Genomic DNA, 24234 nt, shown 5'->3' with positions numbered 1-24234 from the left:
TGTTTTCAGTCTATTCTTTGGCTTTATTTAGGTTTGCATTGAATTCCCTGCATCTTTAAGCTTTTATTGCACTTTTTGTCTCAGTTTGTCTCATTCTTGTTGCTGTTGTTTGTATATGCATGTGTAACAGGGGTGTTCTGTTACTGTGTAGGTATCCTCTGAGAGATGAGGGAGGCACAGAGGTTTTGATGTTGTAACACCGCTCAGACACCCAGGTTTTATTATTTACACAGGTGGTTGCAGTGGTTGGTGGCTGCAGCAATGGTAGCCCTAGTGTGGAAGGATATATACAAACACAGTGTGGAAAAACAGCTACAAAACAAAATGTGGCCAAGCTTGGGCCGTGTGCTGCTTCCATTAAAAAGGAGGCCCCGCACCAGGAACCTTCTCCCTAAAACAACTAAATACACTGTTTTGGGATTCAAATCCCCTAAATTAACATTTTGCAGTATCAATTATCCCAGGTTAAACACGCAGTGATAATCTGTAGCTCACCCTGGTTCACCACACAGTCGTGAGGAATCTTCCCAGTCACCTCCAGGCTTGTAAAAGAATGCCCAAACAAAAAAAGAACCAAGGACTGGCTTTCCAGCCCCTTTTTAGAGGCATGTGGCCAGGGTTAATTGATAATCAATTTGTCAGTTAACACCTGGCCACCTGCTGCACACGAAGTTTCAATTAGGCAGGGAAGGAAGTCTGACCTCCCAACCCTGCCATATCTAGCACAAACTTATTTGTGAAAATTATTATTTATAAATCATACAAAACACTTTTTCGTTAGAAAACCCCACCATTATTTATAGGGGCATAACTAATATAAGCTTTCAACCATGTTATTCACACAACATCTATTGTTTTAAATGCATTATCCGTTGTGAGAGACTGTAAGAGAGACATAGGCGGTCAAGTTTATTTACAATATTTTGCAGGTGTTGTTGCATTAAAGATATTACCTAGTGAAGGGGAACATACACACAGTGTAAACAAAAGAAATACAAAAATGCCAAAACAAAACACAGTGGGTAAAAACAGCGAAAAATACAAGTTTGCCAAAAAGCAGCTCAGCAGTGCTCCCACTAAAGGGGAGTTCCTGCTGCAGGAACCTTCTCCCTGGCACACACTCAAATAAACTGGGTGGGATTTAAAATCCCCTAAACTAATTCTATTTTTAAAGGTTTCACTTACCACCCCAGTTCCACTCACCATGGTTAAGTTAGACTGGCCAATCCATCTCAAGCTTGCAGAGAACAAAGGAATTGTTATTCCAGCTCCTCTTTTATAGCACGTGGTCAGAACTATTGGATAATCAATAAATCGATTAACACCTGGCCACATTCCAGTCTGGTTTTATCTGGGGGGTCTAACCCCAGCCCTGCCATATTTAACACACTTGAAAACAACTTTATTTACAAAATTATACAACCCCCCCCCCCCCCCCCCCAAAAAAAAAAAAAAACACTCTTTACATGTGGAGGGCCTCAGTCCTGCCACAATCACTAATGGCTAAGAGGTTTTATAATGTTTTAATTGTTTCCATTTCAGAACTACAAGCTACACAAACAGCCCAGCACCACAGTGTGTCTCAGTATCCCATGGACTATAGGATTCTGCAAATGGATGAAGACCAGGATCGTATTTATGTGGGCAGCAAAGACCACATCCTGTCATTGAATATAAATAACATTACCCAAGAGTCTCTAACTGTAAGTTCACATAAGAGCCGCTTTAGGTAAAATTACATAAAATTGTTGTATAGAAAAACAAAATTTGTTTCCCACACTTTTAAATGTTTTTTTTTTCTCATAATAACATGAACATACTGATCCCTAATGCTGCTTGTTATCATTCAGAGTGTCTGTAGGTTTTGTTGCTCCAATTCAGAGTTATATTTTTTCTTTGTATCTGCTGTTACCTGGCTTTGCTTTGAGATTGTCTGAACAATCCTAGGACATTGTAACCATTCAATTTGACATTTGAAGCTATTTACTCCTTTGGTTTCATGTAATGTCATACTTTTATCATTTCCCCTAAACAGGTATTCTGGCCAGCATCGAGTAGCAAAATCGAAGAATGCAAAATGGCTGGCAAAGATCCGACGGTAAGAAGGAAATAAAATGGGTCACCTCTGAGTCGGCTTACTCTATTGTGCTGCCAGCAGTGGAATGTCATACCTGTTAGCATACTCCTAAATTAACATTGAACATTGTGCATGTTGTCATACATAAAAGAATGAGAAGCATTTGTCATTGTTAATAAAGGACAACAAAGGTGAGCATTTACCAACATCTTAAATAATAAAGTACTAATTGATCAAGTACAGTTTCTTATTCTTTCTACAACACTTCTGTATAGTGTGGAACAAGTCATTTCTCTGTGTCTTATCTAACTGTCCTAATGCTCAGCTGAGACAGACCAAAGTTATTTTGGTCACTTTAGTATAGGCAATAGTTGAACAAGGTACCCAGAGGTTGAAATGTGGGTTAACAATGCTTCACAGCTTCCTATTTTAGCAATCCACAGTTACCACTTTACCATTTTAATCCAGGGAGGTCAACAGTAGAGTTCAATGTATGAAATTAAGCTACTTATTACTTACATCACATCGCTGTCCTTTTGCATATTAGTTGGCAGTTGTTTCAACAGTACTGTCCTTCAGTGAGCAGTCCATTCAGAGAGCTGTTGCACTTAACAATGAAGTGTAAACCCCAGGCCTGCTAATTTAAGGCCCTTTCTATAAACACTTAAAGAGTAAGTAGCGGGGTTCTGAAAAATGTAGCATTACACGTCCCCACGTGTTGCTACAACTGTTTAAATAATGTACCTGTAATTTCTTTTCATTGTTAACATCCTGACAACAGTTTAAACTTATAACTTTAAAGTCTGTTTCAAGCTCTTTTCAAAATGTCTGCTCTAGTTCACTAGGGTTTGAGATCTGTCCTCTAAATCACTGCAGGAAGAGCGATTAAAGAAAAAGAAAAAAAAAACATAACAACAAGTGCTCTGGTTTTTCAGTTCTGTACCACATCATGGAATGTTATTGATGTACCTGATTGACAATGTGGGCAATAATACTTACACTATCAGTACACTAGTGCTGACATTTTGAAAAGAGCTCTGAAGCAGACTTTAAAGTTCTAAGTGTAAAACATTGTCAGAGATGTTAACAATGAAAAGAAAAATTACAGGTACATTATTTAAACAGTTGTAGCAACACGTGGGGACGTGTAATGCTATATTTTTCAAAACCCCACTACTTAACTCTTCAATAGAGACTTATAAGTAAGATGGCTAAATAGGCAATAGGCTTCATTAAGTAAGATGATCATTTTAGGTAATATGCTGTCACAAAGACGGCCGGAGTGGGTGGCGTCAGACCAGAAGCAGGAAATAAACAGACAGAGAGGTGTGGTTTGGTGAAGCTGAGCGAATGCTTTCGCTCAGCATTTAATAAACAGAACAGAAAATAAAAGGTTTGAAACAAAAACACAGGACACGGCACTTGCGCCAAAATAAATAGACAAACAAAACGTACTAGACAGTGCACAGACAGACGAACAAAACACGGTGAGCAGATTTAACTATTCTTACTTTCCACAAATACCTCCGTCTCCAATCCCGTTCTCCACTCACCGAGCACCCAACCCTGAGTGAAAGAACTATATATACTGTTGTGCTGGGATTCAATTACTAATTAATTATTCACTTGAATCCCAGCACGTGAATTAATTATGTGCAACCCCGTGCTCACATAATACATTTAACCAGCACGTGAAGTGATTTGTGCCCTCCTCGTGCCTAAATACAAATCTACCTTTTTAAATCACACGTGAAACACAGACCCGTTTATATCCCGTGTACCAATCTATACACCAACATTAACACACGCACGCAACATACAACACATAATATGCACACAGGGGCGGGGCACATTGCCACATATGCATAGTCTAATTAATTTACGGTTATTTTGGAATGGTTTCTGTGTTGCATGGAAGATAAATCAGTGGAAACTTAGATTCCAGAAACTTTTCTATAGCTTTCTATCATCAACTGGACAAGCTGTTAATTTGTATTCATCATGCAGTCAAGGTTAAAAGATGGTGTGAAGTTAGACTGATACTGTCTGTCAGTTGGGTCCAAATTGAATTTGCGTCTGACTTCAGTATATTTGCATATGTATAATTCTCCAAGACAGTAAATCACTGTCCACTCATGGTGTCACAAACGTCTCTGAATGTGTTGGAGGATGGGTGAGGCAGCTGTTGTTTTTTTGTACCTCATTCTAGCCCACTAGCAATTCCCAGTTTGACTCGGTCCTGATTCTTTCCTTGAATTTGATATGTTGCTGTAATGCGATTAATTCAGAATTCAATTTTCAAGCTGTTGCACTTTAAACTGTATTGCTCCATAACACAGTGGAAAGTACTGTGTCCAATTTCCCCCCTCTTTCAATAAATGTCGTCTATTGTTTGCCTATTAAGCTGTGTAACTGATGCGTAAATAAAAAAAAAGGAAAGATGAGATCACGGTCAAAGTGAATAGATCTATCCATACTGTTACTAATCTTTAGGTAATGGAACTGACCAAATGCAACATTACTGTAGCCCATCGTTACATCCTTATCTGTACATTGGATCTTCTATTTAGGTAGAAACTGGGTAGGAGACTATAACATAAATGAAAGTTACTGCTAGTGTAAGAAATATGTCAGAAATTAATTTGGGTCAGAATCGGTGGTATGGCAAGTATTTAATTTATTTATAATGCAACCTAAGTATCTGTTTTTCTGTTTTTCAGTATGGCTGTGGCAACTTTGTACGTGTTATCCAACCATACAATCGCACTCATCTGTTTATCTGTGGCAGTGGAGCATTCAGTCCTGTGTGCACTTACATCAACAGAGGTCGCAGGTCAGAAGTAAGTATTTATGATCTGATTGGCTGGCTATGGATTTAAAAGCTGATACCAGCTTTAAACATCCGAGTACAGTACTTACCATAATTCCTACATTTCCATAATTAAGGTAGATTTTTCAGAAACTTCACAGAAATGGCTCTTTACCTAAATGCATAATTAACAAAGTACAGCACATATTAGATTATTGTTGGAATGTGTTTCTGGTTTCTCTTAAAGAGAGTAGTCCTGAACCAAAATAATTCATTTTATACTACCAACTGTGTATTGCTGATGTGAGGATTGGGAACTCCCTTTAGAATGGAAAATATATCTGATAGATTTGGCATTACTGAATGGAATTACCCACTGGAACAGAACCTAACACAGTCTTTTTAAACTCTTTGTTGATTTGCTTTTTCTTCAACATACACACAGTACAGCACTACACAAACATTAATTGTAACCCATCAAACTAAATGATATAATGTATATATTGTTATAGTGTTAGACTTGCTCTGAATGAATCATTAGGGCCCTAACGGTTCAAGGTTAACAATAGTGGTTCAGACCTGGATGGATATAAAAGTTGAAAACACTTCTACAGAAAAACCTGCAGTACTGTTTCTGAATATCAGAAGTTGAGATTTTTTTATTTATTTTTTGTATTTTCAGTATTGTAAAATGCAAGCTCCAACACTATAAAGATCCATGTATCACGGTCAAAGCAAGTTGTGGGTTAGACCAACTTGAAGCCCCTCCAGGCAAAATACATTTTTTAATACGGCAGTGGCAACTTTGTACCTGTTATCCAACCATACAATCACACTTATCTGTTTATCTGTGGCAGTGGAGCATTCAGTCGAGGTACCAACATGGTCTTTTTTGTACAAGCAAAAGTGCACTACCATGGCTAACAGAAAGGGGATGTGTAGACCTTCCTCTACTCAAAAGTCTATATTAACAGACATGGGAGTATTGGGAATAAAAACATTTTCCAGAAAAAGAGTGCGGTTTATTGTCCAAAATATACACTGCCAAATTTAAATAATTCCTTCAGCTGAGGTTTTGTGGCAATCTGGTTTTATGTTAGCAAATGAATAGAAGTTCCTTCTGATTACATCTGATTTTGTTTTGACAGCTACTTGTATTTATGTTTAATTCTGAAATACTTTAACCCATTGGTGGGAATATTTACATTTGTATTGCTGTATTTGTAGACCAGATAAATGCATTAGGGTATTGGTTGCAGTTCATATGTATGGTAGGCCCTAAAAATGGTAAGGCTCTTTGAGTCCATGAAACGATAGGTTATGGATGTAACCCCAGTTACCTGAAAGAGAAGATGACCGCCAAATTGAATACTTTTGGGATATGTCAGGTATTCGTTGAGCATTTTATATCAAAGCTGCCAATAGGTCCCTCTGCGGAGTGACGTCCTCGGTCCCGCCTCACCGAGGTAATAAATAGTCACTGAGCAGAGATCTCAGCCTCTTTTTCCAATGAACCCGCGAATGCGAGTGATGTGACTTCACAAGGTTGGCGGTCATCTTCTCTTTCAGGGAACCGGGGTTACATCCTTAACATATCGTTCCCTTTCAATTCGAAGATGACCGCCAAATTGAATACTTTTGGGAAAGTATACCAGAGCCGTCGTGAGGGAGAATGAGCGGACAGCATCTGAGGGACATCTCGCTACTGCCATCTAGTGTTGGTGGTGTGAGTGTGCAACCTCAAGGACCCTAGTGCCTATTAAAGGCATAGAGGGATCTACAACATTAAGTCGGTAGAACCTGGTAAACGTATGAGGGGTAGTCCAGCTAGCCGCAGTACATATATCGGTCAACAAGGCACCTCTGAAGAGGGCCCATGACATAGCCACACCTCTGGTTGAGTGTGCGGCCACCCTCCCAGGTGGGGGTAGGCCGGCATTAGTATACGCAGTCGAAACCGTGTCCACAATCCAATGGGACAGTCGCTGCTTAGAGAGGGCTTGACCTCGGGTCCGTTCACCGTGACAAACGAAGAGCTGGTCAGACTGACGCAGCACTCTCGTTCTATTCACATAGCATCTCAATACCCGAACTGTGCAGAGGGAATTGAATCTCCTATCCGACTCCTCCGCAAAGGGAGGGGGATGGAAAGCCTCTAGTTCCACTGATTGATTCAAGTGAAACGCTGTAATCACCTTAGGGAGGAAAGCAGGGTTTGTGTGCAATGATACCCTGTTTCCAACGTCCCAAACGCGCATACAGGAACTGTGCATGGACAGTGCCTGTAGCTCATTGACTCGCTTAGCGGAGGTGATAGCTAACAGAAAGGCTGTCTTCATAGAGAGATATTTCAGCTCTGTGGTATCTATGGGCTCAAACGGGGCCTTCGTGAGAGCCTCCCGTACAATGCCTAGACTCCATTCGGGGAGGACGTCCTTTATAGGAGGTCATATCCGCCGAGCACCCTTTAGAAAACAGGTCGCCAGAGTATGACCGACCTGTTTTCTACGTTGAAAGCACACTTTCAACGTAGAGGGGGATTTATCCGCCTCTAGTAGATCTTGCAGAAACTGTAAAATAAATGCTATAGGGCAATACACGGGATCGTGGCCATGCACCAGTTTTGAAAATAGTTACACTTATAGGCGTACAACGGTCTTGTGGAAGAAGCCCTAGCGTTCTGCAGTGTACTAACTACTGCATCTGTGAGCCCTAGGGCGGACAGACGGTCCAATTCAGGGGCCAGGCCCACAGCTGGAGTCTGCCCGGTTCTGGGTGCCAGAGGGTGCCTTTTGCCTGGCTGAGGAGATCCATGCGCAGCGGAATCTCCCAGGGCTGGCCCTGCAGCAGCTGGCAGAGGTTCGAAAACCAGGTTCTCCTGGGCCATCTAGGGGCCACCAGAAGAACTGTCGCTTCCTCTCTCTTGACCTTCTCGAGGAAGGCAGGGAGCAGCGGTATAGGCAGGAAAGCGTATATAGGTGCTTTGGGCCATTCGTGTGCTAGGACGTCGATGCCTAGTGGACCTCTGCAGCTGCGGAGGCAGAACCACAGGGGGCAATGGGTCGTCTCTGCCGTGGTCTTCCCCGAAGCGTTCCCAAATGCGCTGCACCACCTAAGTTTTTTGTTTTTTTTTTCAAAACGAAACGCAGTTGCGTATGCATTAGCTCAGCCTTCGGTTGCCAAGTTTCTGATTCCTGGCAAGCCTACTTCCAGCAATTAATTGCAAGGGAACTCACAAAAACTCTAAGAAGGAGCTCTAAAAGGTCAATCACAATTGGAAAAAAAAGGGTTAGAGTAATATTCACCACTTTACCTACCTGTCTGTGAAAGGCAAAAGAGGCTGAGATCTCCGCTCAGTGACGATTTATTACCTCGGTGAGGCGGGACTGAGGACGTCACTCCGCGGAGGGGCCTATCGGCAGCTTTGATATAAAATGCTCAGCGAATATCTGACAAGCAGGCATACCACAAAAGTATTAAATTTGGTGGTCATCTTGGAATTGAAAGGGAACTACATAGGTAAGTTATGCATTTCATACCTTTACAAAGACGGTAGCCTAGAACTTCAGTTCTCAATATACTTAAAATCTAGATTTAATGTCCCATTAAAGAGCAATAAAAACTGAATCATTTAACTTTGTTCTGTTACTTTTAAAGATAAAAAAATGTATATGGAAAATTTCCATGCGTTGATTATGTTGGGATCGTAAAATGTGAATTCCTGCTTGTAATATGGGTGGAGGACCTGTAATTCCTAAAATATCAAAACCTTACGCACAGTAGGATACAATTTACTTATTTTTTTTCTCTGCAGGAAAACGTTTTTTTTATTGACTCTAAGACTGAATCCGGAAAGGGACGCTGTTCTTTCAACCCTACAGTTAATACAGTTTCAGTCATGATCAGTAAGTGAAGCATTGATTTCCTTGTTTCAGTTATTCCTGTACCGACACTAGACACATTATTATTTGCAAAGAGTCTTTCCTTTCACCATTTGTCTTTCCCCATGTCCTGTCAGTCACTGCTGGGCTTTGAAGTCTTATGGGTTCAGCAGTATCAGGTTCATGTTGACACAGTCAGTGTTCGGTGTCACACGCAGGGTTTCAGGTAACCCAGCCAAATTTCACAAGACTTCCATCAATTTCTCCAGCTGCTACTAGGCTGACTAGAATCAAGTCCCATGTTGTTAAAGATATAGTAGTCACAAAAAATAAATTAATAGAGTGTTTCATTATTTTTTAAACAATATAAACCAAATATGCTTTTACAAACCAAAAGCAGCAGTGCTATAAAACAAGATTTGGCTCATCTGCAAAGCATAATGCAGCACTGTATTATAGGAAATTTCCATCTGGCTGGCCTGCTTTTTATGTGTAAGATGAACCTCTTTTAACCCAATTCTGCTCAAGGTAAATTATAATTGTTCATAGAGGGTTTTTTTGGGAGGTGGGTCCTTGACACAACTTTAAGGTTGATCAACCACTGGCAGCTTTAAAGTGTTGATACAGGAACGTGTTTAAGTTTATTTTTTCTGTTTATGTCTTTGTAATATCTATCAAATGTGCCCTTACATAGCATAATGTTATTAAATACATTGTACTGTATTAATATGCTTCTGCCTAGATGAAGAACTGTTTTCAGGAATGTTCATAGACTTCATGGGTACTGATGCTGCCATTTTTAGAAGCCTTACCAAGAGAAATGCAGTGAGGACAGACCAACATAACTCAAAGTGGCTAAGCGGTATGAATGTAAAATATTTTATAAAAACTACTGTAAAATACTTTATAAAAATGTATTAGGTTTTGCTTTCCATTACAGCTGACATCTGAGTTAACACTTAAAATCAGTCATATACTTTCAATGAAATCTCCTTATCGATAAATCAGCCTATGCTTACATCACATGATTAAGGCATGTATAAAATTAACAAACTGGTAACGTTGCAGGACTATTGTGTATGTAGAAAGTGGGAGTTCTTAGATGTAAGAGATTACTTTATACCATCTACCTTTTTATATTTGTATTATTCTTTTTCAATTAAACTGTAAACCTTTTGGTGAAGGATTTTAGAAGTCACTTGAGAACATTTGTAGTTCATAACCCAGTGTGTTTAAAGAATAATTGAATTCCCGCAATCCAACTATTTTATCTTATTGTTTTCTAGAACCCATTTTTATTGATGCACAGCTTATCCCAGATGGGTCAGACCCCAGTGATGCAAAACTCTACTTCTTCTTCAGAGAGAGGCTGACAGACAACAATGGAAATACCAAGCACATCCATGCCATGGTTGCTAGAATATGTCCAGTAAGGATTATGTACTGTTCAGTCGTCTATATTTTAAGTAAATAAATGTAAAAAAAGATATTAAAAAAGCTCACGAAGCTAGGATGTAATGATGCCATGTCCAAAAGTTTATTGTAAAATGATCAGTATTCACGTTTTCATCTTTATGACATGACCAATGTAGAATGTACAGTAGAACCTCAGAGTTACAAACCCCTTGGGAATGGAGGTTGTTCCTACGTCTGAAATGTCCGTAAATGTGAAAATCAGTTTTCAGTGTTTTTAATAAATAGGTACACCTGCTATCTGCACAGATAATGCAAGGACACAGCTCAGTAATGCAATGCTCATATTGTTATGGTTCTGAAGTCTTTAAAAGGATCAATTTAAGTGGCAAACACACAGATTAAACTTCCAGGAAAACCTGGGTTAACGTAGTGCTTGATTTTATTTTATTTGAAATGAAATGCATTCATGCAGGTTGCTCATTCAGCCTCCTTTGGCTTGGAAAAAAATCCTGCTTTGTTTAAAACTAAAATGTTGCAAGTAAAATTGCCCATACTTACTTTTGAAATCTGCCTCACCTTTGTCTGGAAATATTTGTTGGTACAGTAATTTTGCCTTCTTCATGACCAGCACACTGTTTATACAAGTGTGTCTATCTGTTACATTGTACGCATGGTTGAGTGATTGCATACTTCCAATTGAAAGTGGGGTGTTTGGTAGACTGGTCAGTTCTTCAGTTTGGTGTTCATATCTCTGAGGTTCTATTGTAGACCTAATTTAAAACAAAAAAAGGCTTTAAACAACAGACCTACTGATGATGTATATAAAATATATATTAATAACATATATATTAATCTTCAACACTATACTAATCACACATTTTTTTGGTTGTAGAATGATGTTGGTGGTCAGCGTAGCCTAGTGAACAAATGGACAACTTTTTTAAAGGCAAGGCTGGTGTGTTCAGTCATGGACGATGATGGCACAGAGACATACTTTGATGAGCTAGGTATGTAAACTGCAAAATGAAAAACTTACAGTTACAAGTTATAGTACTGCTTTCTCACTTACAAATCAAATTTTGGATGGTATGTCTTTATACTTCAAAAAGGTAAATACAGTAGATATCCAATTTCATGTGATATGTAAGAAAACACAACACAGTACGTGTATATTTGTTGTGTTGGTCCTATAAAAGGTAAAAGTTCACTCAATGGCATTTAATTAAAAGCTTTTGATTTGTTTTATTAGTAATACAGATTAATTTTTTTGCCTTCCAGAGGATATATTTTTAATGGAAACGGAAAAACCTAAAAACCTCTTGGTTTATGGAATTTTCACATCCTCGAGGTAAGCTTTAGTTGGAAAACAGCAGCTGGTGAATTAATTTGACAGAAAGAATTCACCAAGACAGCACAATCTCTACCCAACCATAGCACCTCTTCAAAATAGCAAAGAAATATTTTACTTTATTAGTTTAATTTTATTGTTGTTATATATAGTGCTGACATAAAGCTGCTTAGCTTATCCAGCTAACATGTTGAATGTTGGTACTGGAACTTGGCTGTTACTGTTGAAACCCATATATGCGTATTATTATGAGCAGCAATAAAGCTTTGTTTTTGTAGCCTTGGCTTATTTAGTAGGGTGGCCAACTGTTTGGTTTTGGACCGGAATTTGTTCCATGTCTTGTCAGAACCACTGACCAGGCAGCAAAAGTAAGATTCTTACGAATCTTGCTTACTTACTGTTCATTGCCCATTCTCGCTGAGCCAGCCCTCTCAATGTTGCACTGTGCAAAGGTTTATTTTTTGTAATATCGGTCCATTATGTTCGAGAACTACACTGAAATGTATTGTGCATGTGTCCGGTTTTGGAAAAATTGAAAGTTGGCAACCCTATTATTTAGCATTGTGTCATTTGGTGATGTTAATCATTTGAGATAGGCTCACCAGTTTGCATTGAGAGCATGTGTATGGGCTTGTGCATATAGAGGGCCCATGTAAGGAAATTTGGAGCAAAATACTGCTCATATTGATGTCAGTACAATCTTAAAGCAGAACTAAATCAATTGATGTTATCAGTTTATAATGTGAGCTAGCACAACTTGACCCAGCAAATACTCTCCATTCATAATATCCATGAAATACAATTAGTGTTTGGTTATATATGATATGCAGGGTTTTGCCAAACTAAACACATGGAGCTTCCCAATCCCACACAATCTTATACATAAAAAATGTATTTTTTTTATATGCAAGTGGCCAAACCACATACTTCTCTATTCAAATCCTGTGGAATACTAAAATAGTAAACTCAACAGTAATGGGTAACTAGAGTCAACCAAAAGTAAAACTATTGAGTTCAACTATTTGTTGGCAGGCTTATCATGAATGTAATTAATCCTTACAGTCTTTAGTAGTTGGGCCATGATACACACATTGGTCACTGACACAAGGGTGACATTATGTTTCCAAATGCATAATTTTACTTTGATATGAATTTAATTAAATACAAATTATATAGTATATACAGTATATTCATCCTAATGGCTGAGGTTTGGTAAAACAGAAAGGCCTAGTTTGAATCTTCTGCTGGTGGCCATTGGCTTACTCGGTGACCTTAAAATAAATTGACTCAATGCTTTGTGCTTCTGTCCAGCTCAGCATTTAAAGTTACCATAGCATGTACAGTACAACACTGTAAATAAAAACAAAAAGACACGTGTGCAGTTCTATAGAAGTCCATATATTCATACAAAAATGGAGAGAAAAGGATCTGAGTTCTGGAGATCTGTACTATAGGAATAGTGATGTTTCTCATATATTTCTTACTTTATATATCCCCAGTTCCGTGTTTAAGGGCTCAGCTGTGTGTGTTTACAATATGGCTGACATTCTGACTGTGTTTAATGGACCGTTTGCCCACAAGGATGGCCCTAACCACCAGTGGATTCCATTTCAAGGAAGAATCCCTTACCCAAGACCTGGTACAGTAAGTAATTGTGTGCTGTTTCATAGCTGATGTCCCTATTAGAATATATAATGTTACTTATAACATTCCATATAAACAGATTAAATATGTTTATTAATTGTATTATGATTTTTTTTTTTAGATTCAATGACTTATGTTTATAAGTGTGGTGGTTACCTCTAATCACATTTCTTTCTTTGTAGCACAGTAACATGAAATTAAAGTGTTGTCAGCCTTCCAAATGTGTAGAATAATGAAGATATATAAAATGAGTATTTCTGTTATAATGAAGTCCATACCATAATCAATGTCTTTATTTGTTATTAATACACTGTAGTGTCCTGGAGGAGCTTTCACACCAAACATATTGACGACCAAGGACTTCCCAGATGATGTAGTTACCTTTATTAGGAATCACCCCATGATGTACAATCCAATCTATCCCATGTACAAAAGACCAATTGTTTTGAGGACTTACGCAGATTACAAATATACAAAGATAGCTGTGGACCAAGTAAATGCTGCAGATGGAAGATACCACATCTTGTTTCTTGGGACAGGTAGTAAATGTGTATAGTATTTTGTTCATGTATGGTTTAAGAGGTATAGTAACTACTGTATAATTACTGTCTATGATGGTTGCCAAGGGTATCAAATATTGTTTATCCAATGAGCCAAATAAAACACATTAGTTATAGTTCTTTTCCACATGATGTCATTGACAGTGTCATGGTGCAGTAACACAAAACATGTGCTGGCTGAAGCCTCATTTCCACTTTATTTAAAGTCTGCTGTTCCCTTGTTTATGCCATTTGGATACACATACAGACTTTACAATCACCATCACTATATTTCAACACTGAACAACAGATTAAGCCATGAATCGCTGTTAAGGATTCCCAACTCTGATTAATATGGTAAACCTGACTGTGTTGTTGTATAATTACAAAAAGTTTATGAAATATGTTCTCCTGTTTAATATATGTCAAATCCATCTTTTTTTCAAATTCAACGAATGGCACATGTTGGCATAAACTTGGCTTTAGGTGGCTTTTGAGCTGAGATGTTTTTTCAAACTACAGAGCAGTAAATATTTTAATGTGTTTTTGTTATCACACACATATGTCCTTTAAAAATCATCACATACAATAAATAAATATTATGAAGAAAAAAAAAAACAATACAATACAAGCCACCCTTGACTTTACACACATTTTCTTCATAGTGCACAGCAACACCATAGCAGACAATGCATATGGCCACCTTGCTGTTGAGTTCATGCAACATGAATGTCAGTAACATCAACCCAAGACAGCAATATGTATCATGAATGAGCCTTTTTATAGCTTGCCAGTTACAAAGTGCAAAATGTTTTGCTTTTTCCATTGCCTCCATCGTGTTCCAAGAACAGCTCAATAGCAAGCTAAACCTTGTCTTGTTATTGTTCCATATGTTGGTAAAGTTATGTGGATAGCAAAAAAAATAAAAAAAAATACGACACCTATATTAATTGGGATCAAGATGAGTTATGGACTTCAGTTATTAGATTTCAGTTAGTAACTTGTGTTACTGCTGCTTCAATTATTTCAAGACCCTACAAAGTGAAAATGTGAATTAAACACTCTAGACAAGAGTTAAGAGAATGGGGTGGTAATTCACATCTGGTGAATATTATTGCTCTTACGTGTTCGACATTGTTGACTTGATGCCAGTACAGTCTGTCTGTGGGCTGCCGTGTGCATTTCTGGAATTTTCTTTCCTTGGTACTCTTAACCAACATATCTCTGAAATTTGAATAGATGTATAATTAGAATAGTTCATTTTAATATATTCCAGTCCTTTCCTTTTTCACATCATTATTGTTTTCCCTGTAATATATACCAGTACTACATATTGATCATTTTTTAAATATAAGACTATAGGAATTGAGGAATAGTAGTAACAGAGCATTGAACTCAATTTGGTCCACTTTGATTGAAAGGAATCACATCACTTAAAAGTATTCATTTTGGGATGATTAAATGAAGGCTGCCCTGTATATAAAATAAATAGGATAAAAACCCTGGATGTGTCTCACTCATTTTGAGCTGCTGTGCTCCTCCACCTCCTCTACAGGTGGCACCCTATCCTTCCCACCTCTGTCAACAGGAGATAGTACCTGAACTTACAGCGGTTTCTTTAGGTAAACCCAGATAATAAGAATGCTGCTAGGACTTGCAACAACTATTCATTTCAGGGAATGTACAGTTGGTGTTATGGATCTCAATTGCTCCTGAAAATACAGATTTATTTGGCTTTTTATTTCAGGGTATATTACTACAACATTTTTAAATGCTGAACACTCTTTTTTAAGGATAGTGGTCATTTATTTCGATTATTTGTTTGGGTAATAGTGGTAGCACTGTATTGAAGTGCCTTCAATATGTCCATTCATTGTATAGGACCCTGGAAATGAGCAGGCATTTCTGTCTGTAGGAAATAAATCAGTTGTACTGTCAGGATGAAACACTTCAATTATTAAGTAGTTTCTTGCATTCAAAATAATTGTATTCTACTCTGAAACAAATCCTTTGCCTTTGCACTTGCTTGATAAGACCCATACATATTTTTTTTTTTTTTTTTTACAAACAGCTTATTAACCAAAGTTCTGTTACATTTCAGATCGAGGAACTGTCCAAAAAGTAATTGTCCTGCCGAGTAACAGATCAAAAAATGAGGCACTTATCGTGGAGGAGCTGGAAGTGTTTAAGGTTTGGCTTGTTCATCTGAATTCACCATCTTACTATACTGATCAAAGCTTTTATTGGTGAGAATTTGGCAACGGTTCAAGGAATAAATGCAGGTGCCCTGTCTTTGGGCCCAGGCTATGTAAATGCCAGCCAAGTGAAGAGCCCAATCAAGAAAATCATGTTACGCCATATGGAAAGAATTATTGAGTGAGATACAGGTTTATGTCTGTATAGCCTTTTTAGGATGTTCTTTAGTATGGTCTCCTGGGGTTAAGGCCTTTTCCCATGACCTTAACCCCTGGAGGCCTCTGGTGATGACCTCATCACGTCCCGGTGCTGCAACGTTTCCAGGGCTTCTGGGAAATATACTTTAATAGGGACTACAATCATTTTTTATTGTAAAGCAATCATTTCACATGGGCTGACTGGTTTTTAAAATGAAAAACATACAAAAATATATATTAGAATAGTCATTTACTGTCCTAAGCCTGTACTGTACATCATATTCTTTTTCATTATTTAATTCTCTATACATTTTATTAGCCTTTTTTATGAAGGCTAATATTATTTTATTATGCCTGTTTTATGAATACAGAGCATAATTCAAAGATGACCACAACAAATGTACACACTGACAGATATATTATTTACATGTTTTTATTTATTTGTTTTTAAATTATGGATGGATGTTTTTTTTGTTTGTTTGTTTGTTTTCAGAATCGTGCTCCAGTGACCTCAATGAAGATTTCTTCTAAAAAGGTAATACATTTAAAGACTAAGATTTTCTGTCTATTTCTAATTAAAAGAATTGTAACTGGGTTTTAGGAGTGCTGTAGACCTCCATGAACATCTCACCACTAACTCCGACCACTCTTGAACTCTAGTAGACGTCCAAGAATGTCTGGCGAAACGTGTTTCTGCGCTTTTAATGTTAGTCGAGTTAACAAAGGGAAACATTCCCCTGATCTCAGTTCAAAACATGTCTGTTTTACTCATATCTCAAAACAGTGATTAGATTGAACATCCTAAAGTAAATAAAAGGTTTTTAGAGAAAAAACAGAACGGTTTTAAAAGACATTAAAAAAACAAAAGATAAATATTACAGTTACCTGAAGGAATGTTTTCTTCTTGTTGTTTAAATGTACTTTGTGTATCACTGTTTCTGTTTGTTGTCTATTTCCTGGTGATTTCAGTAACAGGAGTAAAACATTGCATCAGCCAACATATAGAAATGTTTACTTTTAAACCTGTGTATTCCTGCTAATATTTTAATCTTGTTAACAGCATTCTTCTTAGTCCTGGAAATCATTGTAAACTCAAATTCACATTTGCATCTGAAGTACATCAATTGCATGTGTCATGCCAAGTGACAGCAATATTTGATTATGTTTTACAGCAACAGCTTTATGTAAGCTCAGAAGAAGGTATTACTCAGGTATCTTTGCACCGATGTCATATCTACGGTTCAGCTTGTGCTGACTGTTGCTTGGCCAGAGACCCTTACTGTGCATGGGATGGCAGATCTTGCTCCAGATTTTACCCCACAGGAAAAAGGTATAGTTGTTAAAAGATTTCTTGAGCACAGAATTTTGATCGAGTTGTCATCCCCCTGGGATTTAAATGCAAGATTTGAAATGCTTTCTCAAGATTCTTAGTGAGCCAGTTTTTGACAGTCGGTCAGTATTATAGAAGGCCGGAGAGACTGAGACATTAAGGGATGCAACAGCAGTTCAACGGCAGCAGGTTCAGCTGCAGCGTCAGATGTAGGAGAGAGAAGTCTGTTTTGAGTGGATTATTATACATAAGCTTTAGCTGGGCTGCTTAGCTGGAGAGATGCTATTCGATCCATGTGAGAGGGGGACGCTGGTATCCATTTTATAAATACATATTTCATACAGTTTAGTTTGGTAAGTTAAATAATATGCTTTTAGATAGCAAGATTTTTTAGTCTGTAAACTGAAAGTAGCAAATACTTGCAGCCCAATGGTTTTGTTTGATTTATTGTTGAAGTTGCAATAAAGTTGAAAGCATTGGTCTAATGAAAGCCAAATGAAAAGCCAAAACCAAACAAACAGAGATATGGCTGTGATTTGGGGTTTAAATAGGGAGATTGACAGATATTTTGGTGGGACAGAATGGGGGAGGAACCCTAGCTCCTGCCTGCTGAACCACACATAAAGATTACAATAATGGTTTGACAGTAACATCAGCTTTTGCTGACAGCTTCAACAAAAACGGGTGAGTATTCGTGTAAGCTGTGACTTATCATACACATGTGAGCTGCACTCGTATATAACATGCATCCTGTGTATAGGATGCCGCAATGCTTCTAAACTTTGTAAAAGGGTGCATGTAATACTCTTATAGTTACGGTACGCTCATTTTCCTGTTTCTTGTTCTTCCAATGAAGTGTGTCAGATGCACACATTTACAGGAATGTGTTTTGTTTTTCTTTGGATTTTTATAAGTTGAATCAGAATGTGGGGGTGCCACATGTTGAAAGAAACAAAAACCATTTCCACTAGATAAGCCTTTTGTTTCTTTATGTGCTGTTTCTTTTATGTCTTTTATTTTAGTTCAGTATTAAAAATTAAGACATTTTTCTTTCAGGATTTTGTAGTTTTTGTACATTTTGGCATACTAACTTGTTTTTAACTGGGAAATAATACCAGAAAAATATTTTAAATGTAGTGCATGTTGTCCAAGATAAAGTGCTCTTTCATTTCTGTATTTACTGTCTGCTTTTCATTTCTTAAAAATATCAACAAAGTTAAACTACTGTAAGTAATTGAATATTTACAAATGTTCTGACATTAACATTATACGGTTATATACATTTAAAAAATGAATTAAGGTTTCTTACTGTGTTCTCTGTTATATTTCTGCTACCATTACTCAGTGAAAGAAAAGTTAAGGGTTGGTTCAAAAGTTTAAAGAAACTTGTACAGAATTAAATACAAAATATTTTTTAATTTAGGAGAAGCCGAAGACAGGATATAAGACATGGCAACCCCTTGACTCAATGTAGAGGATTTAATCTGAAAGGTAAGAACATTGTGTATGTTATGTTGGAGGAACCTTCATGTATTCTGTAATGTTATTTACTTAAGACTTAAAATATATATATATTGTGAAGTAGCGGGTTATGAGAAACAGCAGGGAGGGGGTTAAAACCTCCCTGCGAGAGAAAACATGTGCGTATGCACATTTTGTTTAATTGTTTTATTATTTTGTTTAATTGTTTAATTATCACCCGCACCAGATATATATATTGTAAATTAATGTCAGGTGCAGGGTATATAAGACGTGCAGCTTGGCTGTACGGGGCTGCTGAGTAGAAGGAGACAGAAGACGTGCTCTGTTTCCGAGCAGCCCTAAGAGTAAGTGCTGTGTTTGTGTTTGCAGGTAAACGGCTTAGCCGTCCTGCAAGGTAGTGAGGGAAAAACCTGTTTAGTAAGCGCTCCAGTGGGAGTTAGGTGTTTATTTTGTGTTTGTTTTATTTTTGTTGTGTTTATTAAAAATTAGCGCAACCGCGCTTAAAACTCCATTTCTTGTGTCCTGGGTCGTACTTTTAAAGGGGCAACGAACCCGAGTGAGTGCCGGGACGTTACAATATATATATATATATATATATATATATATATATATATATATATATATATATATATATATATATAGATACAGAATTTATTAAAAACAAATACAATTTTTTGAGGAATACTTGTGTAATAAGTGATTCACTGTCATTGGCTTTCAGTTAAACTTATGAGCTAGAGTGTATTACACACAATATGGACAGACATTATGACTGTCATCTCCACTACTACTGTATGTAACAGTATGACATAATCTAGCCTATGCCAGAGCCTTCCTATATTTAACCAGATGGCCCTTTCCATGCGATGTAATGAACTTGCAGTTTAGATTCCCACCATGAGTTGTACCATTGAACCACGTGAACTTTTTTTTATAAAAGACACTCCGAATTTTGATTGGTGCTACAGTATCTAAGATACCAGTCAAGGTGGTGTTGTAGGTATTAACCAGCTCATCTACTGATGAGGACTCAGAGAGTGGTAATGAGTCCAAGACATCAGAAAGCTTAATAGCAGTTGAAGAATTAATTACCCGGGATTTAAATGTACAGTCCACAGTCTTTGTAGATACTGGCAGATTCACCTCAAAAAGAATGGCAGGATGATCAGAAATAGTAAGATCCAGGGTCATTCTTAACAGCTAAACTGTGAGAGATTGCCAGATCTAAAATATGACCATGATTATGCGTAGGACCTTTGACATGTAGGATATAATCTAAGGAATCCAGTAGCCACACAAAATCCAAGGAGTTAGAATTAGAATCAGTGTCAACATGCAGGTTAAAATCACCCAATAAAAGAATCTGATCATATTTGACTGTCAATATAGATAGGAGATCCCCAGATTTGGTCAGAAATAGTGAGTTTGACTTAGGTGGTCGATACATAATTACTATATGAACAGGTAATGGACTATTTAATGTTAAGATTAACACTTCAAAAGATGAATAACCTTCAGCAGTTTCCTGTTTGATTCTAAGTTTACTGTGTAGGGTTAGAGCCTGCCCTGGAGGCGTCTTTCAGCTACATGCTTGTGCTTATTGTTATTCGTAGTTCACCACTAGTGTGTGTATTGGAAGATAAGGCTATATGGAGTCCTGTCATGAGGTCACTGCTTTAATGTCCAATGGGACTGCCTGTGAGTGTCAAGTAAATGAGGGAACATGTGAGGGAACATGAACTAAAAATTTGATAACAGTATGTGTCTATTACCAATCTGTATAAGCTGACCATTACTGTAATTGTTAATTCAGTTCCTTAACATATTGCCCTGTGTTTTAGCATACAGAAATGCAGCAGAGATGGATCAGTATGGAGTGAGGAACAATACTGCTTTTCTGGAGTGTTCACCAAAGTCTCCACAAGCAACGGTTAAGTGGCTGATACAGAGGCAAAATGACAGGAGAAAAGAGGTGAGTTGTTGGTACCTTTTAAAAACGGAAAGAGGGGTAGGAGTGCCTATGACAGGGTATCTGGGGCAGTGACGTCAGGCCAGAGACAGACACTACACACAAGCAGGAACTCAGGTGCAAAGTGTACTGCAGCACTGTTTTTATTCAACACAAAAATAAATAAAAATGTTGCACAAAAACACTGTTCACAGATCAAAATAAAAGTTTAAACACAACAAATCTCAAGCACAAAAACACACATCAAAACCCAGGTCAAGCTATGCAATCGACTTCACTGATCCTGTAGTCTTTCTTTCATTTTGTTTTGTTTCTCACCCATCTCACTCTCTCGCTTTCGTTCCAAAACACTCCACTCATGAACACATCCACCCCGAAACAGGGAAAACTGCGGGTTCCCTTTCAATTCGCAGATGACCACCAAAACATTACGTATGGGAAATGCCTGTCCATTGGTAGGTATTCATTGAGCTCTCTATACCAGAGCTGCCGATAGGCCCCTTCCTGGATGACATGCTCGGTCCCACCTACCGAGGGGTTAAAACCATCATTCCATGCAAGCCATGTCTCTTTTTGCCTCTCAGGACGCTAAGGCAAGATCCTCTGTGTTGGTATCTGAGGGCTTTTTGAAAAAGAGCTTGAGTCGACTGCAGTTCCCTTGTTAGGGTAGGCTTCGGTGCTTCGGCACCTCGGTGTACTCTCATGGTACTTTGGTGCCCCGGTGCACTCGATGTGCAAGGTGCTTAGTTACTTGTTGCGACAGTGCTCGCTGCCCTCGGTGTGCATACGTTACCTCGGTGCATACTTTGGTGCCTCGGTGCACTCAGTGCACTCGGTGCGCACGGTGCTTAATGCACTCGTTGCGCATGGTGTTCGGTGCCCTTGGTGCATATAGCGCCTCAGTGCATAAGTTACCCCGGTACACATGGTGCTCGGTGCACTCAGCACTTAGTGCACTCAGTGCGCACGGTGCTTAGTGCACTCGTTGCACATGGCGCTAGGTGCGCACGGTGCTTAGTGCACTTGGTGCACATAGTGCCCCGGTGAGTACAGTGCTCGGTGCATCTGGTGCACTCAGTGCACACGGAGCACACGGTGCTCGGTGCGCACGGAACTCCCGTGGGAACCAAGGTCAAGCCGTACACGCTATCCATGGGGTGAGGGCTCCTTCCCCACTGAGATGGAGGAGGGAGAGGAACTGGTGATGTCAACCGCGGCGGAACCTAGCTCAGAGGTTGCCTCGGAGACTAGTTTGCCACAGCTTGGGCTCATCCGGCGTCAGCGCTGAGTGTGTTGAAGCAAGCCCTTCACTGGAGTGCGTGGAAATGCTGGGCTTGGCAGGGTTCCCCTCGGTAGACTCCACCATCGCGGCCTTGGTTAAGGCTCCGCCGGTGGGTGGATTGCCTAGAGACCCAATGTGCCCTAACTCTCAGTGCAAGGTTACGGAAACGCATTTAAAGAGGGCCTATGCAGCAAAAGCGCAGGTGACCCACCTGGCTAACACGGCGGGCATCTTGACCGCATATTTGGATGGCGTGCTCATAGGGACCCCGCTCCCAGAGTCAATGGCTACTGAGCTTCGCCTACGTCTTCAAGGGCAAGCCCTGGACCGCAGCCTGACAAGCCTGGTGGTGGCTCGCAGACAGTTGTGGCTGTCGCAGGCAAGGGTGCCCGACGCGGATAAGGTGGCGTTGCTGGACACGCCGATATCCCCAGGACATACCTTTGGGCCGGCTGTGGAGGAAATCTTACAGCACTCCCTCCAAGAGCGCGAGGCAACTCGGCAGGTGGCCGTGCTGCTCCTTCCCCGTACTCTGGCGCGGGGGAGGTCGAGCCATTAACAGGCCCACCAGGCGCGCACCGTCACAAGGATGGTCCCAGTGCCCACGGTCCCGCTGAGTGACCTAAGGCATTGCCTACAGGCCACAGTGGCGGTAGGCAACCAAGCCCCTCCGCAGAGCAAAAGGAACGCAGGGCGTGGTGCATCCGTGCAACAGCATTCCAGGAGGCAATTCCAGGGCCGTCGCTTATGCACACATCCGTGTCGGACCCACTTCAGGTCTCGGTACTCCAGAAGGAAGTGGCCTCCTTGCTGTGCAAGAGAGCCATTTGTCTCTTAGACCCCACCTCCTGCGAAGAGGTGTTCGACTCGAGATATTTTTTGGTACACAAAAGGGATGCTGGCTTTCGCCCCATCCTAGACTTGAGATTCCGCAACGAGTTCTTTTAGGAGAGGAGGTTCCAAATGCTGACTCACCGTCACATTCTCCAGTTAGTCCAGCCGGGCGACTGGTTTACCACCGTGGACTTATGGGACACGTATTTTCACGTTCCCATTCGTCCAGAGCACAGGAAGTACTTCCACTTCGCCTTTCAGGGAAGCGTTTACGAGTTCTCCTTGCTGCTGTTCGGCCTCTCCCTAGCTCCTCGTAAGTTCTCAAAGTGGGTGGACGCTATCCTGACCCCCTTGCGGTTGCAGGGGATCAGAGTACTAAACTATCTTGACAACTGTCTGATTTGTGCTATGTCACGAGAGGCAGCAGTGGCCCATACGGTGATTGTGACGCAGCATCTGCCGAGGCTGGGCCTCACCATCAACGATGCGAAGAGTCGGCTTATACCGGTGCAGTGCACATCGTACTTGGGGCTTCGGCTGGACTCCAGTATGATGCGCACGTACCTGTCGAACAACAGAGTAGCAGCTATTCAGGGTTGCCTCTCCCTGCTCCAAAAGGGATTGAAGGTCCTCTTGGTGCGGTTCCAGAAACTGTTGAGTCTGATGGCTGCAGCCGTATCGGCCATCGAGCTGTGCCTATTGCGCATTTCACGATTAGCAACAAATGAATCAATTAATTAACTCGGGAGATGGTCACCTTCTACACTGGTTTTTGTGGGATGGGGCTTCTCCATCCCTGCTGTCAAACAGTAAACAAACAAACAGAACAGCCTGTTTTTAAATAAATACGAAACACATTCAAATCATACTAATACAATAAACCATTACTTTTAAATACACACACAAAACAATACATTAAATCACCTGTTCTTAATAAACATACACAATACTTTTCTCTTAAATAATAATAAACACAATACATTGTGTGCAGGGCTTTCTCCTGCTGCCCTGCCACAGTGCCCTTATTAAAACGTAATCCTGGTTTAAGTTTAATTTGAGTAATGAGAATAGCATCATGCCCCTATTATAGCTGATAAAACACATGGAGCAAATTACATGTTGTATTTTTCTGTCCATACCTGCAGTTTTTGCACATAACATTTGTGGTCTTTTTTTTCATCAGTTTCACAGTGGTTTCCATGTTTTAAATTATGTATATCTTCTCTCTCC

The 24234-nt window shown here is 39.5% G+C and overlaps 1 protein-coding gene across 1 annotated transcript in view; it reads left to right on the top strand.

Moving 5' to 3' along the window:
- The window catches only part of LOC117416192 (semaphorin-3C), a 59235-nt gene that overhangs the window by 33175 nt on the left and 1826 nt on the right, over window positions 1-24234 (top strand). Inside the window, exons 3-17 of the mRNA XM_034027269.3 lie at window positions 1543-1703; window positions 2036-2098; window positions 4798-4917; window positions 8701-8791; window positions 9510-9629; window positions 10054-10196; window positions 11076-11190; window positions 11462-11531; window positions 13031-13175; window positions 13492-13714; window positions 15816-15904; window positions 16601-16642; window positions 17280-17437; window positions 18861-18928; window positions 20761-20891. Coding sequence (XP_033883160.2) covers window positions 1543-1703; window positions 2036-2098; window positions 4798-4917; window positions 8701-8791; window positions 9510-9629; window positions 10054-10196; window positions 11076-11190; window positions 11462-11531; window positions 13031-13175; window positions 13492-13714; window positions 15816-15904; window positions 16601-16642; window positions 17280-17437; window positions 18861-18928; window positions 20761-20891 — 1739 coding nt within the window. The remainder of the gene's footprint in view (window positions 1-1542; window positions 1704-2035; window positions 2099-4797; window positions 4918-8700; window positions 8792-9509; window positions 9630-10053; window positions 10197-11075; window positions 11191-11461; window positions 11532-13030; window positions 13176-13491; window positions 13715-15815; window positions 15905-16600; window positions 16643-17279; window positions 17438-18860; window positions 18929-20760; window positions 20892-24234) is intronic.

This window comes from Acipenser ruthenus, chromosome 7 (assembly GCF_902713425.1).
Source record: "Acipenser ruthenus chromosome 7, fAciRut3.2 maternal haplotype, whole genome shotgun sequence".
Classification (NCBI taxonomy): domain Eukaryota; kingdom Metazoa; phylum Chordata; class Actinopteri; order Acipenseriformes; family Acipenseridae; genus Acipenser; species Acipenser ruthenus.
The sequence above is the reverse complement of the archived record's forward strand: the minus strand, read 5'-3'. Positions and strand labels throughout refer to the sequence as shown.